Source organism: Lissotriton vulgaris, chromosome 11 (assembly GCF_964263255.1).
Source record: "Lissotriton vulgaris chromosome 11, aLisVul1.2, whole genome shotgun sequence".
In the NCBI taxonomy this organism is placed as follows: Eukaryota; Metazoa; Chordata; class Amphibia; order Caudata; family Salamandridae; genus Lissotriton; species Lissotriton vulgaris.
In genome coordinates, this window is record NC_141699.1 from 197305720 (window position 1) to 197323627 (window position 17908).

The 17908-nt window shown below is 44.4% G+C and overlaps 1 protein-coding gene across 2 annotated transcripts in view; it reads left to right on the forward strand.

Moving 5' to 3' along the window:
• Positions 1-17908, forward strand: part of ACACB (acetyl-CoA carboxylase beta) — a 1895698-nt gene that overhangs the window by 245740 nt on the left and 1632050 nt on the right. For both annotated transcript variants that reach the window (XM_086943101.1, XM_086943102.1), the window contains exon 10: positions 343-504. In XM_086943101.1, coding sequence (XP_086799227.1) covers positions 343-504 — 162 coding nt within the window. The remainder of the gene's footprint in view (positions 1-342; positions 505-17908) is intronic.

The window sequence follows — 17908 nt, forward strand, 5'->3', positions numbered from 1 at the left end:
AACATAAGAAATGTGTGAGACATTACCTGGCACTTTATAAGTTGCAAGGTTGAGTATTTTGGAGTATTAATGGCTTTGATCGTGTAAGTACTTGTCCTGCAGGGTGTGGATAAAATGATGAATTAAATCTACCGTTCTCCACTATTCTGGCACGCCTCTGATATGCAGCTTACTCTGCATTTGCTTATAGTTTTCTTTCTTTTGTTGTCCGTTCCTGGTGTAAGGGTGGTGGTCATCCACCAATGCCTGTTTTTGTTTAGCATTGGGTCCCATATTAAGAAATCTTTAACTATTATGGTTAGAACTTAATTTTTTTCTTCCATCTTTCTTGTCTTTCTACAGATTGCCATGGGTGTTCCCTTGCACAGAATTAAAGACATCCGAATGCTTTATGGGGAGATGCCATGGGGGGATGGCCCTATATGTTTTGAAAACCCTGTCAATACTCCAAGCCCAAGAGGACATGTTATTGCTGCTAGGATCACTAGTGAAAATCCTGATGAGGCAAGTGATGTGATCCATTGATAGACACTTGCAATTAAATATTTTTGTGATAATTGTTTTTATAACCTGCCTAGTCAGCAGTAGTTCTCTGCAGTAATAATAATATTAATTCCACATTTGTAAAGTGCGAACTTATCAACCCTAAGGGTATCCAAGGGTGAGGGTATGGGGAAGGTGCGTCAGGGAGATTAAGTGAACTATTGCCCAGAGTCGCATGATGCTGAGCTGCTGCTGGGGATCGAACCGTGAGCCCTGCGCTCCGGAGTCAGTTGCTCTGACCACTGCGCCACACCTTTCCCTGCAATGATGACCTTATTAACATGAATGTGAGTTTTCTATTTCTATTTTTTTTATTATTTTTTTACTTTTCTTCATTAAAAGACAGAACGAAGAACACACACTTAAAAAAATGTCCCTTCACTTCTACAGTACTGCCCAAACCCCATATAATACATCGAGTGCAAGAGAAATCGTTCTGAACGGTGAAGTTATAACATAAGGTATAAAAGGCCACTAATGGGGTTACATGAAAGTGGGGAGAAAATGAACATCAGCACATACTCAATCAATGAAGAATTTCAATTTCAAATGTCCTACCCTCGCCCCTCCGGAGTGATTATTCCTTGATCATTGCATTTCTATCACAACCAAGAGCACAATCCAAGACATTGCAACCCACAATCAGGATATTCACTTAGACCCAAGAGCTGTCTCATTCAGCAAAGCCCTATAGATTGAAGACAAAGCGCTTCACCGTATTGTCCATCCTGAGGCTCTCTGGTTAAGGCACAAAAGCCAAAAAGTTATGTTGCCTACACCTCCACCCCTTACCACCATCGTTTCCTTATTACTTCACCATTTCAGATTTGGCTCTAAGAACAGTACTGAGAGTTTTCTCCTTCCAGAGAGGCTAACTTCAAACCTGTGTTACACTCGCACCAGAAGGATCTGCAGACTCCATCGCCTTTAGAGGTAGCGAATGCAGTGGTAGTTTGGACAGCCTCTCTATCATAGCCTGGATTTTAGCACGGGCTACCTTTACTCTCTATGGATCTGCACTTCTTTACTCACCAAACCCTGCCTCCAAGCAGCCTCCTGTGGGAACCTGTGGGTTATACATCAACTCTGTTACACTGCTGTTTTAGGTGAATTCCCCTCTTCCTAGCACCAGACCTGATCACCTGCCCCTACTTGGCATTTTCTGCCCACCCTTTTTCTTGCCCCAGGAGTGGCCCAGACTGGAGCAATGCTGCTAGGTATCTCTGCACACCACATATCTTAAAGCACAGCGCATGGGCATTTTTGTAGGCCTCACCAAATTGACTGTTTCCTTTACGCCACCATCAAGCATCCCGTCGCCTTACGCAGGCCAAGGGCCACTCTAGTGAGCACAAGCCTCAAGCAGGAGGCAAAGACGTACCCGGGGAATCTGAGGAAAACCCTTATGACGAGTGGCCACTTTAGGTTCAAGCTTCCCTTGTCCAAAGTCTTATTCGTTTTAAAGACATGGGAGCTGCTCAAACATCATGGGCGTTGATGTAGCAATGTGGCAGTTACACTGGTGGTTTCTCCGTACAGACACAGTGAAAATGCTACAGTTTGGATGTTCAGTTATAAATGTTTTAGCTTTAAGCATTTGCTTAACATTTTGTAATTGCAGTAAAGTGGTAAATTTATTGGTTTTGAAACAATTTTACTATTTGCAAGTGCACTCCACCAGCTTTTATTGCCACTCGTTCACCAGAGACACATTTTCACAGTACGTTCTACAGCTTAGCTTGTTCTTTCATTCTTACGGGTCCAGTGGGGAATATTTGTACAGGAAGTATAATCTGTTTGAAGGCTGGGCTGGAATAACACCTGGAGGGAGATAAAGAACAAGACATGAAGAAAACCAGATGAGGGGATACATTTTTTTTAATAAATATTTTTATTAACCAAAACATATAGGGCAATAATACAGACAGATAAATGATATACATCAAATGGACTGTGAGAGCAAACCGACCCATTTCCTCATTCAGATCACAGAGAAATAATACACATATTGACAAATCAATGTTATTAAGCTTCAGCTGTCCAAGCTACATCATTCAGAGGCACTACCATTGTCCTCATAAGTCGAAGGCTCGCAGATATTACCACAGAACTTATTCCAGGCCCCCCAAATATTCTCCCACTTCTTTGGTATTATATGCATACTGAGAGGGCGCTAGAGAGCTGAGCAGCCGTTCCTGTTCCTGAGAAGTGCCCCCGGGCGAGGTGCGGTTTTCTGCCGCGGGCTGCCGTTCCAAGGCGCCATTCCGGAGCCTTCCTGAAAGCCGTTCCGTGAGCCCGAGCCCGAGAACTTGGTGGTAAGGAGTCGCTGGGAAGGTGAGAGAGGCGAGAGGGAGGGCGGGCGGGCGGTGTGAGTGCTGTGATAGCCGCGCTGCGAAAACAACACCGCCGCCGCCACTGCCGCCATCGCTGCCTCCTTCACCGGCACTAGAGGAGAAGCTGCTTTGCGGAGGAGCACGTGCGGGCAAGCGAACAAGTGAGGGGCAGAGGGGCGGCGTGAGCGCTGTGCGAGCGCTGTAATAACAACACCGCTCCCACCATCACTACAACCACCGTCAAGGAGGGGGGAGAGCCCTCCAAGTACAGAGGGCCGAGTAGGGCCTGGATAACGTCAATGTTAGGGCAGCGTCGGAGTGTAATAATACTAGTTATAGCACAGATGCAGTACATATCGCCGCTACAGCTACAGCCCAGACGCAGAATTAAGAGCATCTAAGAGCTCACCTAGTAGACACCGCCAACACCAACAAGGAGGAGGAGAAGAGCCCCCCTAAGCACCAGAGCCTGTGCTGGGAGTACGTTGCGGGATGTACGCGAGGATTTGAGTGCAGGTACTAGCCTGTGAGGAGCCACGGACGTGCGGGCGGGCAGGTGTGAGCGCTGTGAGAGTTGTGAGAGCGCTGTGATAACAACACCGCCGCCGCACTAGCCATCACTACCATCACAGCTGACAAGGAGGGGGAGGGCCCCCAGCACCAAGTACCAAGCCCTGCAACAGTTGGTCAGGTCAGGACTGCGACAGCCAGGACTGTGACAGCCACACTCAACACCCGCAGACACGATCAGAAGCCAGCGGGCAGCTCCCTGAGCCCACGAGCTGTGAGTACCAAACCTTACTCACATACTTCTCTTCTGCGGGCACAACCAAAACGCTTTCTATATAGCACCTAAAGTCAATAAGCTCGTCACTAGGGCGGCTGCAGGTATATACAAAGCTAGATTCTCCAGACAATTAGACAAATAGACATAAAAAACAAACAAAAAAAATGCAGAATGAGATCCGGCACTAAAAGGCAAACCACTGTCAGCAAAAAGCAAAAAAAAACCAACCTAAAATCAATCCCTAAAGAGCCCTCAACTTCGCTATCAGATGGAGAGTTCGAGGGATCAAGGGAGAGGCAAGATTCGGGAAAGTTAGTGGCAATACCGGAGAATCCCAGTTCAGCGACACGTAAACATGGGCAACATAAAATTAACACATTTTTCTTTCTGAAAGACCCGGTTTCAGCGATTTTCTCCGCAACAGCAGAGTCGCAAAATCTCCCGAGCCCAATACTCACAGTTACATCCAAATAATGACCTGCATCAAGGGTTCCAATCAAGGAAACAAAGCAAAATAACCGATGTACACAGGAAAACCTACAAGGCAATTCTGGTAACACAGTGAAAACCAACACCACGAAAAAACAGACAGAAACAGTCCAGGCCCAAGTACACAATACATTTAGTCCCTCTGAGAAAATGGACTCCATTCAAGAAGTGGACAGCAAACCCGCACTCACTCATGTATTCAAGAAATAAAGGTCAGGAATAACCCAAAAACGTATCTGTCATCAACACAAGGCCTAGACTCGCTTGAAAATCTCTTCGCTAAATCAAGTTTACAATACACAAGTCATAAAGAGAATACTAATAACAAGAAACCAGCAGAAGAGGTGGATTTGGGAGGTTCATTAAGCCAGAAACTCGACGGGGAGACAGAGACTGAAAAGCCAGTTTCAATCACAAACACCCCAAGGCAGATTACAACAACTAAGAAAAAAACAAAAAGAGCATTAGATTTTGAGCAATCCACAACCGAACCTCCCTCCACAAAGGGGTGCACCCATGAGCAGAAGGTCTCAACACCGCGAAATTCAAAGGATCACGACATTAGTCAAAGAATTTTGATTGACGACACCAGTAGTGTCAGTAACTAGGCAATAAACCAAGCCCAGTCGGACCCCATTCTAATTTGATCAACAAGCAGGATAGAACAGTCCAGCGCGATCTTAGGAAATGGAGTCGGTCCTCAACACAACCCAAATTGGGGGAAATCCCTAATTAGTACATTGGATCAAGCAATAAAAGCATTAAACTTCCAATCGACCAAACTGGAAGTACAAATAGACCTAATAAACATCATCATCGCTGAGCACATTACCAAAATAAGCTCTAAAGTCGACACAATATTAACCTCACTACCCAAGAAGGAAAACAAGGTTAATAACACAAATAAAAGAATAGACTGCACAAATTCAGGAAACAGAACCCAAACAAAAAATTATGCAAAATTTAGTCGCTGCAACTGTGGCAGCATAATTGAAAAACTGGCCACCCTCCCAGAGATTCTAACTGACATCCTGGGTGTAGTCAAATCCAGCGGTGAACCAAACAGAAACCGGGAACATGCGGAAGCCATCCAAAAGGAAGGAACTCCAAACGGTCAACCCGGAAGCCAACTCCAGGACGGACCCCCTAAAGGGGCCGAGAAGAAAACAACTAAAGGTCAAGACGAAGGGCGCTGGAAAGCCAAGAAGAGCAAATCCATGAAGGTTCACCTACCCTTCCGACCGAGCAACAGGACAAATTAAGAAAACGTCAACGAAAAAGAGCAAGGAAGGCACGGCCAAAACAAAATAAAAAAACTCATTGGTGCCCCAGAACACATTTTCCCAATGTTTACAAAGAAAGTAAGCCAAGACCCTGATGTAAAAAAGGACAGGCTTAAAACTCCAGACAGTAGTCAGGACCAACAAAACCTGGAAAGGGTAAGCTTTTCTTTTGAGAACTCCATAAAGGCAGAGGTGTATATATAGGGGGGTTTTACCCAAACATAGTCACTGGGACCTGGGTTGTATAAGTACTGAGAGGAAGGGATCCCAGCGTAAGTGTGAACAATATATATGCAATTTGAAAAAAGTCTATAGAAACAATGAATGCAGCCACATTGTTTTAATCACAATGGGGGTAGGTATATTCAATATAGTATCACTTGATTACATATTATAATCGGTTGTACAGTGCCCCAAGGGGAGGAGGAAGTGATTAGGTGAGGATAGTGTGATAAAGGGATAGTGACAGTAAAATCAACCAAGTATCAGAGATGCATTGGTAAGTGAATTTCTATACACAAAACAAAAGACCATTGGTTCAGTACATAAATCAATATATGTCATACTTCACAAAATACATTAAATTTTAGAATATTGGCGTGAAGTTGATAACCACTTCACGCCAATATTCTAGCCCACGAAAAAGAAAATAATTCTACAATAGAGCCTTTAAGAACAAAAAATAACGCAATACCGCAGCTGGACAACTTAACACTAACACCAGACGAAATTGAACCAGTTGTAACTTTTATTCCAGAATTTGAAACAAAAGGAAGGCATGATATCCTCAATAGAGGAAACATCTTAAAACTGCTTAAGGAAATTCCAGACCTTAAAGGAGTAGTTTCCCTAGTCATGGAAGCAGTAGAGTTCCAGCAAAATAGAGCAAGGCCAGGAACAGAAAATTCAGTCACTACTTGGAAATCAAAAGAGCTTGCAGCACAAATCTATGCACATAAAGAAACATTCGAGAACTGGGGAATCAAAATACTACAACATAAGCAACTGAAATACCCTCACCCCCTTCACAACAGCCCAGATTATCACAAGGACAAGGAGCCCCAAAGGCCCCAAACGAAATCATGTTTACACACAGCCCGAGCAACCTCTCCTGAGAAAAGAACAGAAACAAAAACCATCTTAAAAAATCAGACCATTACATACCGGCTCCACTGCTGTAACCAAGACTGGTCATGGATCCCAACAGTACTTAGCGAAAAGGGCTCCTAGAACTGACAAAACAACCATAACCAGAAAACGATTAATCAGCAGGCAGAAGGAAAAACAACTGCAGACCTAATCAACTTATGCTCTTGGAACGTGCACGGTTTTAGCTCCATGGAGCAGGATCATGAAACTCAATTTTTATTGGACAATTTGGACATAATACTCTTACAAGAAACCTGGAATCTGACACAACTAGGATTTCCAGGCTTCACGGACCATCATATACTCGCAGAAAAGCACGCAAAATACGGTCATCCCCGGGGTGGTCTAACAATCCTTGTTTCTCAGAAATATAACTGGATCCAGGAAATATTGGATGTTGGACTAAACTGGGTTCAAGCAATAAAAATCACAATACAGCCCCTGCAACAATTGGTAATCTTAAACATTTATATACACCCAGATCGCAAAGCAAAAAAGGAAAAATTGGACACACTGTTAACTCTTATCAAAACCTTACAAAAAACCAATAAACAAAGCTCCATGATAATCTCAGGAGACTTTAATTTTAATTTACTTAGCACTAATAGGAGCAGAACGAACAGAGAAAAAAGGGTAGCAGCTGCGTCCACTCTAATGGAACGGAGGAAGATAGCAACAATGGGCCTAACAATATTAAATAGTAAAAAAAAGAAGGCCTGACTCAACCGTGCCCCACTTATGTGAGCGGCAATGTCAAATCGACTCTAGATTTTACACTTGTATCAACGACCCTGATAAACTCAATCGTGGAATACTTAATAGTCCAGCGCTTGGAAAGCGATCACTACCCACAAATGCTTAGGTTGGACATCGGCGCGCTTAAAAGCAGGGAGAACGAGTTCACTAAATCAAGAAACAGAAAAATTTAACCCGCGAAAAATAAAATGGAGGGGCGGAGACCAACAAAAAATTATGACTACGGCCTGTGCTATGACATACCGTCGGCGGGAGCCTCGGAGCAGCATGTCTGCTCACGCCGCCATCTTGGCCACGGCCCCCTCATACCAAATATTTTAAAGGCTGGAAGTGTTGAGGTCGTTGTCTGAAATGTGTTACTTCGATGTGGCAGTTGGAATTGCACGTTATAATTAGGTATCAAACTGAATTTTAAGAATGGGTTTGATTAGGATATGCTGCTATAGTGGATTTGGGGTGCTAGATGTTTTTATATTGTATAGTTGCTCCATTGTTTTAGTATGTTTTATGGACAATTGTCACAATTCACTTTTGCTTGAACTGGAACTATTGACGATGGGCACCTTTGTGCAAAGACTTATAAGAAGACCCCTGGTTGCAATAGCCTTCTGCTTTTTGATAGCAAGCATCCCAAAGCCCTCTGGGAGAACCTGCCGTTTGGACAGTTTTTCAGACTCCAAAGAAATTGCAGCTGTTTGGAAGATTATGATGCAAAAGCCAAGGCACTCAGTAAGAACCTGTCTTCTAGAAATGATCCTACTAGAGGCATCAGACTAGCTCTGAAAAGGGCACGGAACAACCATCGGGAGGCCCTTCTGTTTGGAGCGAGGAGTGGTCATTTATTCTTGACTCTTGCTTCACTGCAAAAATCTGAAAACAGTGCCCTTTTGTAGTTTTATAAAGAAACTATGGAAACTAATGATCCTCCATTGCAGCTGTGATTACAGTGCATGCATCAGAGAAGCACTTCTTCATCCTAGTAGTTTGAAAAGTGTCAGAAAACATGGAGTTTGAGCCATGTGGGCTGCTGAATTCATATCTTAGCATAGATCGCCGCCTAGTGTTGGGTCTGGATGTTTGCACTTTGTTGTCCTGGAAGAGTCTTCGAAGTATCACGAGATAGGTGACTCCTGCCCTGGACTACAGTGCGCATGGGCATCTTCTCCATCTTCAGATTGTTTTTTCCGCCATTGGATTCGGATGCTATTCCTCAACTCCAACTTCGGAACCGAAACTTTTCAACTTTCTAAGACCAATAGGCCTTCTACCTCGACGGTATTGTTCTCGTTCGGTACCCCTTGACTCGATAAGACTTTCCATCTCGATCCGGTCATCGACGCGGGCCGTTGGGCCCTTTTCGACGCCACGTGGGCCTGCTGCCGATAGAAAGGACCCCGTTTAAAAGGTGCCCACAATGTCACTCCAAATTCCCACATACTTAAAAACATACAGTATGCAACAAGTGCCTATCTTCCGAGCACAACGAGGAAAACTGTCCAGCTTGTGCTCAGTTCCAGTCAAAGAAAACTATCCGGAACCGAAGGGCCGCTAGACAAGAGATGCAGCAGCAGGCACCGGAACCGGAGAACATTTTCGAAGACGAACATGACCTCCCAGAAGTGGCGGACTCCGACCTAGAAATTGTCACTGTAGAAGACATGGGGGACTCCGATGACCAGATCACATTGGGGCAAACCGTGAGTACCAAGCCCCCAACCCCGCTTCCATCTCAAGACAAGGCTCCGGACGAAGCATTGCCTAAAGGCCTTAGCCGAGATCGAAAAACTCCTTCAGAGGCCCCGACTACTGGCTCGGCTCCGAAGACCAAACCCAAGTCTTCTTATACCCCGGGAACGAGCTACACTCTTCCCAAAAAGGCCGCCGAACTGAAAAAGGTTGTCGAGCCGAAGAAAATCGTCGATACAAAAAAGGGTGTTGAAACAAAAAGGGTCGTCGATCCCAAAAGAATAGTCGACCCGACAAAGGCTGTCCAGCCGAAAAAGAGTGTTGACCTACAAAAAACAGGTCACACTAAAAATCCTGTCAACCCGAAGAAGGCAGTTGAGTCTACAAAAAAAACGGTCGATTCGAAAAGGGTTATCGAACCGAAAACACCAGTCGATCCAAAAAAGGTTATCGACCCGAAAAAATGGTCGTTACGAAAAAGGTCGTCGAACCAAAGAAGGTCGCCGAACCAAAAAAGGCAGTATAGCCAACAAAAGACGTCTAACAAAAGGGAGTCACCGACCCGAAAACAGCAGTCGAGCCGAAAAAAGCTCCACAGCCGAAGGCCCTTGAGCCAAAGACTCACCACAAACACGTGACTCAGCCAAAGTCATCGGCACCAAAACCACGGACAGTTGAGGAAGAAATTTTCCATCCTGATCCAGTGAGCGCAGAACAACCTAAACTGTATATAGACCCTGAAACAGCACGTGTAACAGTTTACCACAGGAAGTCGAGACCATTGGACACTGACACTTCTTCCCCTGGCCCTCCAAAGAAAAAAGACTTTGGATATCCCCTTCAAGGCCTTTTACTACTCCTCTTTTCTATCCTAACATGCCTTTTGTGCCTTACGATCCTACATCAGGTTATGATGAGGCAGAAAACATAGAAGAAGATCCTCAAGATAATTTTGTAGAGCCTGAGGATTAAGATATGCAGGATAACAATGGGATGACCAGAATGATCCTTATGATACATACGACCCACAACCCATCCCTGACACCTCTACATATCCTACAAAGCTGTCGCCTACTGACAACACCATTGTCTTTAACCAACTAGTGGATAGGGCAGCTAAATATCATAATGTAGACATGCACACTGACCCAATAGAAGAGGACTTCCTATTTGATACTTTTCCAACTTCAGAAAAGAATGTACGTACACTTCCTATGTTAAAAGGGGTACTAAAACACGCGCCAGACATATTCAAAGACCCAGCCAGAGCGCGTGCCCTCAATCCCAGAATTGAGAAAAAGTATAAAGCAGCCCCTACAGACCCTTCTTATATTAAGTCACTTTAGACTCACTAGTTGTATCAAACGATCGAAAGCGAGCTAATTCAAAAACAACAGGAGATGCTCCCCCTCCTGACAAGGAGTCAAAGATATTAGAAGCCTCAGGCAAAAGAGTGGCATCCCAAGCAGCAAACACTTGGAGAATTGCAAACACACGAGCTCTATCAGCACGCTACGATAGAGCACATTATGACCAACTGGAGGGTTTACTACAACACCTGCCAGAACCTTTTAAAGCTAAAGCTAACGAACTCATACAGGAAGGCAAGTTTATCACAAACGCTTCCATTGAATGTGCACTTGACGCAGCTGACACAGCAGCCAGGACCATCAACACTAGCGTGTTACTACGCCGGCATGTGTGGTTACGCATTTCCGGATTTAGGAATGAAGTGCAGTCAACCATCCTCAACCAGCCAGTTAACCAAGATTTCTTGTTTGGCCCTGCAGTAGACACCATCTTAGAAAAGATTAAAAAAGATACTAATACTGCTAAGTCTATGGGTGCACTTCGGTTTCAACAAACTAGGAGTTCCTTTCGCCGCTCCTCCTTTCGAGGCTCAGATAGAGGCAACACATCCCAAACTATCTCTACATTCAAAAGTAATACTCAGAGCACCTTTAATAAGGGCTCCAATAGAGGAGGTTATAGAGGCAACAATAACAAGGGCAGAGGACGTGGCGGCAACAACACCAGAGCCTCCACCGCCACCAAACAGTGACTTGTTCACACTCCCTCCAGACCACTCAACACCAGTCTGAGGCAGAATAACACAATTCCTACCAGTATGGAACGCAATTACCACAGACAGGTGGGTGAGACAAATTATCCAGTATGGTTATTGCCTGGAACTCACTTCTACTCCGCCCAACATACCACCCAAACACCGTCCAATGTCCAAAGAACACATCACGCTGTTACAACAAGAGGTGACATCCATGCTGGAGAAGGGAGCCATAGAACCAGTCCCTTTTCAACATCAGGGGACAGGAGTATACTCCCTATACTTCCTTATTCCCAAAAAAGACGGGTCCCTCAGACTGCATATTCATTGTCCCTCATACCTAACTTCAAATGCGTCCATTGCAGGAATGCATAGCACGGCAGTGGAACCAAGCTCAAGGACAACTAAAAGACCTAGTGTTGGTAGACAGTTGCACTTACAGCTCTCTGCAGTGGTGGTACCCACAAAACCTTTCCAAGGGGCGACTGTTCCAAGAGCCAGTTCCACAAGTAGTATTAACAGCGGACGCATCACTAACAGATTGGGGAGCCCACCTACTTCAATACACAGTCCAAGGGCTCTGGACAGTCAAGCACAAGACACTGCATATAAACCACTTAGAGTTGCTAGCAGTATTTCTAGCAATGAAAGCATTCCCGAAATACTTGTACCACAAGGCTGTGTTAATCCGGACGGACAACATGACAGCTATGTACTAAATCCAGAAACAGGGAGGGGCACACTCTCCGCAGCTGTCTCACCTAGCACAGAGCATATGGAAGCGGTCAATTCCCAAAAACATCTTTCTCATGGCAGAACACCTCCCAGGAATAGACAATCAGATTGCAGATCTACTAAGGAGACACAGCCAACAGATACACGAATGGGAGATTCACCCTCAAGTTCTCCAACCATTCTTCCAAAAGTGGGGACATCCAGAGATAAATCTATTTGCCACAAAGGAAAACTCAAAATGCCAGTCCTTTGCCGCCAGGTTCCCACACCCGTTGTCACAAGGCAATGCCATATGGATGAACTGGTCAGGCAGATTTGCGTACGCTTTTCCACCAACACCACTGATTCCATTAGTGGCACGCAAACTAAAGCAACAGTCACTCACAATGATCCTGGTTGCTCCAACATGGGCAAGACCGCCATGGTACACGACGCTCCTAGAGCTCTCAGTAGTTCCCCACCAAAGAAGGCAACTATCGCCACAGCTACTAACTCAGAACCATGGAGAAATCAGGCACCCAGATCCCAATCAGATGAACCTAGCGATCTGGCTCCTGAAATCTTAGAGTTCGGATATCTTAACTTGCCTCCAGACTGTATGAACATTATCAAGGAAGCAAAACGCCCAACTACTAGAGCATGCTACGCAGCAAAAGGGAAAAGATTTGTAATTTATTGCAATAATAACCAAATCAATCCATTAGATGCCTCCATCCAAAACATAATCTGTTACTTGTTACATCTGCAAAGATACAATCTAGCATACTCTTCCATAAGGCTACACCTTGCTGCTATAGCAGCATATCTCCACAACAGACAACACGTGTCCCTGTTCAGAATACCACCTATTAAAGCTTTTATGGAAGGACTAAAATAATTATCCCTCCAAAACATCCACCTTAGCCAGTCTGGAACTTAAATGTAGTACTTACCAGACTTATGGGGCCACCTTTCAAACCACTTCATTCATGTGAATTACAGTTCTTAAAATGGAAGGTGGCATTTTTAACAGCCGTTACCTCCCTCAGGCGAGTGAGTGAGCTACAAGCATTAACCATTCAAGAACCATTCATACAAATACACCACAATAAGGTAGTGCTTCGTACTAACCCCAAATTTATGCCAAAAGTTATATCCACTTTCCATATCAATCAGTCTATAGAATTGCCAGTTTACTTTCAAAACCCTCAGTCAGTGGCTGAAAGAGCCCTACACACACTAGATGTAAAAAGGGCTCTGCTATATTACGTTGACAGAACTAAATCATTCAGAAAGACAAAACAACTATTTGTTGCTTTTTCACCACAACATAAGGGTAACCACATTTCAAAAACAGGGATAGCCAGATGGATAGTTAAATGCATTCAAATATGCTATCAAAAGGCTAAGCGCACTCGAACAGTCTCCCCAAAAGCCCACTCAATGCGCAAAATGGGGGCATCCATGGCTTTCCTAGGAAATATTCCACTAGAAGACATATGTAGGGCAGCTACATGATCTACCATACACACTTTCACTAAACACTACTTTGTAGACGTGCAAGCAAAGCAGCAAGCTGCTGTAGGCCAGGCTGTCCTCAAAACTCTTTTTCAAACTGCTGCAGCTGGTACAGGTGACCACCGCTAGAGGAGATACTGATATACAGTCTATGCTAAGATATGAATTCAGCAGCCCACAGGCCCCGAACGGAAAATGCTACTTACCAGTATGCATCTGTTCTTGGCATGTAGGGCTGCTGACATTCATATCGCCCACCCTCCTCCCCGGTACCTGTCACAGCTGCAGTAATTCTTTCTACATACATTTACATGGTCATCTCTTACTTTTCTATACTCCATCTTTGCCACAATGGCGAAAAACAATCTGAAGATGGAGAAGATGCCTATGCGCACTGTAGTCCAGGGGAGGAGTCACCTATCTCGTGATACTTAAAAGACTCTTCCAGGACAACAAAGTGCAAACATCCAGACCCAACACTAAGCGGCGATCTATGGTAAGATATGAATGTCAGCAGCCCTACATGCCAAGAACAGATGCACACTGGTAAGTAGCATTTTTCCTTTCTAAACTTGAAAAACATGGCAATCTAGCACACATTTGTTAGCGTTACCAATGTTCCTAGGCTGCGCATCGGTTACATTCATTCTGTTTCATCTTCATTTTGGGTTTAAATTTTAATTATTGAGCAACGTAGCATAGAAAACTTACAGAATCATCAGTCTCAAATTGGTCATCCAGTAGATACCTATTGACAGAGAAAAAGTCAAATCCCCCATCCTTGTTCCAAAATAGACTAGATATTTGGAAATGAGGAGGAGCTGGCATAGAAAGGGAGGAAGGGTGCAAATAAACAGCCAACACAAGGTTAAAGATTCATCCCTCAGACTCAGCGTTGGGTGAAAAATAACATCACTTTGGCCACAAACAAATGTTCTTAAACTTCTGTAATAGTATGCCCAAGAGTCTTGGTCAGGGTGTTCTCTTTGTCTGGAGTTCAAATATTTGTGGGAAGTCTGAGCCTCTGTGAAGACAAGATAGACTGAGCACGGAGCCTGTCAAGTGACTACTGAGAAGCAGTGATGTACAACCCAGGTAGCTCTTTTAATGCACTGCGAACTATCTTTTTCACTGGGTTATTGGACTGACATTAAGAAAGATTCGAGTTTTAAATGTTGTAAAAGCTAAATCCCTCAATTTGATCACAGTGTGAGTAACAGACTCCCCCTTTAAGAGTACCGCAAGATTAACTCCCCACCAAGTACCCTTGCCCTGGTCCACTCATAGGAAGACACTGGAATTTATGGAACTCCGATCACGAATATCGAATCAGTCTTGAGGAACTTAAGAAAAATCGCTGGGACCTCAACCTCTGCGAATAGTAGAAATCTACACATGGATCCTGGATGACGTCATCCTATTTTCAGGGTTTTCAGTCTTGCTCTCCAAGCCTGCCATGGCCGCCACAGCGCCTTTAATTTATCTGCACCATTTTGTGAGAGAAGTGAGACCTTACTTTGCCATCATCACTTTCTCATCGAGTTACCTGACCAGATATATTCCATGCACGCATTAAATGCCAGCTGTTCAAGGTAATATTCTATCTAATTCCAGATATTCTTTGGTCTATCTTAACCCCTTTGGCACTGGAGTATTTTAATATATGAATAGGGGATGTCTTTCTTCTCGTTTCGTGAATCCTCTTCCTTCCTGTACACCTCAGACCAGTTTCATACAGTGGGCTGTCGTTGTCAGAAAAACTTTTATTCATCTTCCACTACATTGCTTTTTGTTTCTTTTGACTGCAAGATTTGTCAGGACTATAGTCCATCCATCGAATCCATTTCAGAAGGGATGTCCTGCCTCTGTGTCTGTTCACAGCACTCTTCACATCAACTGCAATTCTGAATTGGAATGCCAAATATGGCCAATCAGCCCAGAGTTACATCCTTGGTCATGCCCCCACTACTTGACCTTGCCACACCGTTTGTCTGCCTAAAATCAGTCCCTTTGGTGTGAATCACTGGATCTGGTTTCCATGCCTCATACTTTGTGTTGATGAGAGGGCTCGAAGTCTCCATCGGCCGCCCCATTGTTGCTGCAGTAGCCGTCCCATAGCCCTAGCCACAATCTTGAAAGTGTGCTGAAGAGATCAGACTGTTGTAGCACTAGCACTTTTTTTCTTACAAAAGCTAGCATGCTTTCATAATTGTTCATCCTTAGAAAAAAGAACTAAAAGGAGTGAGGAACAGGAATAAAGGGACAAGAGATGGACAAAAGATTGGGAGAACAATTAAAATGCTTGCTACCTAATCAGAGTACAATATCACTAAGTTGATCTTTCACACTTGAATGGTACCTCCAACATTTCAGTCTTATTCACTATCCTTCATTTACCCATCAAAGAAAGAAAGTGTTGAAAGATAATTGTCACAACCTTTAAAAACAAATAAAAATCTTCTATTGTGATGCTTGCACTGTTACCGGTATATAGATATATGTATTTTCACATAAATGTTAAAGATTACTTTCTAATGAATCTCAATGCATCAACAAAATTACAGGAGCCTTAAAACTTAAAAACCATCATACAAACACTAGAAAGAATTGGAGGGAGGGCTAAAGTGACACAAAAGAAAACGTTGAGTGAACAAAAACTTCACAATATAAACCCTTAATGCAAGAGAGAAGCAGCAATAGTTTATACAGAGTCTTATAACAAGATTACCCGCACAGTCTGTATTCTGTGATTACGAGTTATTTCTTGCATAATGAAAATAACACACGGCCCAGAGAATACCACACCCAGTTCTGCGTTTTTTCTCTCCTTCCTTGGGAAATAACCTGACCAAATCTGCATACAAAGTATTATGTTTCTTCCAAGCTGGACTCTGTACCATTCCTTTGACTTGTCAACGTTTTGAACGGTTTGAAACCCTGCCTGAACTTAAGGTGACGTGCCAAGGGGAAGGTGCATATTTACAACAAGGGGTGGTGAGGGACAGAGTCTCTGAATTAAGCAGAAAGCTCTCACCCAGTCAAGAGATCAGGGCTAGATCCAACACCGTTTTTTAGCTCACTGCACCATCCCAGTTTCAGAACCTGGCTGTATGCAAATTAGTCTGTTCCTGTCCCAGTGCATGATGGGAACAGGGCAAACCAAACTACAAAAGCCAATTCTTACACTGGGAAGGAAACAAGCTCCCGGGGACCGGTTTCTGGCATTACAGCCGTCTTCGGCCCGGTTTGCTTGAATCCTGATGGTGCAATGAGCAAGGGTCTCACATCTGAGAATACCCTTCCACGCTTAGGGTGGACAAAAATATTTACAACAAGGGGTGGTGAGGGACAGAGTCTCTGAATTAAGCAGAAAGCTCTCACCCAGTCAAGATATCAGGGCTAGATCCAACACCGTTTTTTAGCTCACTGCACCATCCCAGTTTCAGAACCTGGCTGTATGCAAATTAGTCTGTTCCTGTCCCAGTGCATGATGGGAACAGGGCAAACCAAACTACAAAAGCCAATTCTTACACTGGGAAGGAAACAAGCTCCCGGGGACCGGTTTCTGGCATTACAGCCGTCTTCGGCCCGGTTTGCTTGAATCCTGATGGTGCAATGAGCAAGGGTTTCACATCTGAGAATACCCTTCCACGCTTAGGGTGGACAAAAATATTTACAACAAGGGGTGGTGAGGGACAGAGTCTCTGAATTAAGCAGAAAGCTCTCACCCAGTCAAGAGATCAGGGCTAGATCCAACACCGTTTTTTAGCTCACTGCACCATCCCAGTTTCAGAACCTGGCTGTATGCAAATTAGTCTGTTCCTGTCCCAGTGCATGATGGGAACAGGGCAAACCAAACTACAAAAGCCAATTCTTACACTGGGAAGGAAACAAGCTCCCGGGGACCGGTTTCTGGCTCCCATGATGCACTGGGCCAGGGACAGACTGATTTGCATATAGCCAGGTTCTGAGCTGGGATGGGGCAGTGAGATAAATAACGGTGATGGATCAAGCCCTGATCTTTGGACTGGGTAAGAGTGGTCTGCTCAATTCAGACACTCTGTTCATCACCACCCCCTTTTGTAAATCGATTTTGGCCACTATAGGTGTGGCAGGGTATACTCAGACATGAGTCCCTTTCTCACTGCTCCATCAGGATTCAAGCAAGCCGGGCCGAAGAGGCTGAAATGCCAGAAACCGGTCCCTGGTAGCTTGTCTCCTTTCTGGTAAAGAATTGGCTTGGTAGTTCAGTCTACCCTGTTCCCATGATGCACTGGGCCAGGGACAGACTGATTTGCATATAGCCAGGTTCTGAGCTGGGATGGGGCAGTGAGATAAATAACGGTGATGGATCAAGCCCTGATCTTTGGACTGGGTAAGAGTGGTCTGCTCAATTCAGACACTCTGTTCATCACCACCCCCTTTTGTAAATCGAAGGGGAAGGTGCAGGCATGGCCATTCCCAAGTCTGTTCCAGGCTCTCAAGCAACAGGCCTGTTTCACATGGAAATTCTGCTGGTCAGAGTCTTGGCTCCTGGCGCTCCCATTGTTAGCTCATCTGCTCCTTATGACATTGTGCATTCTTT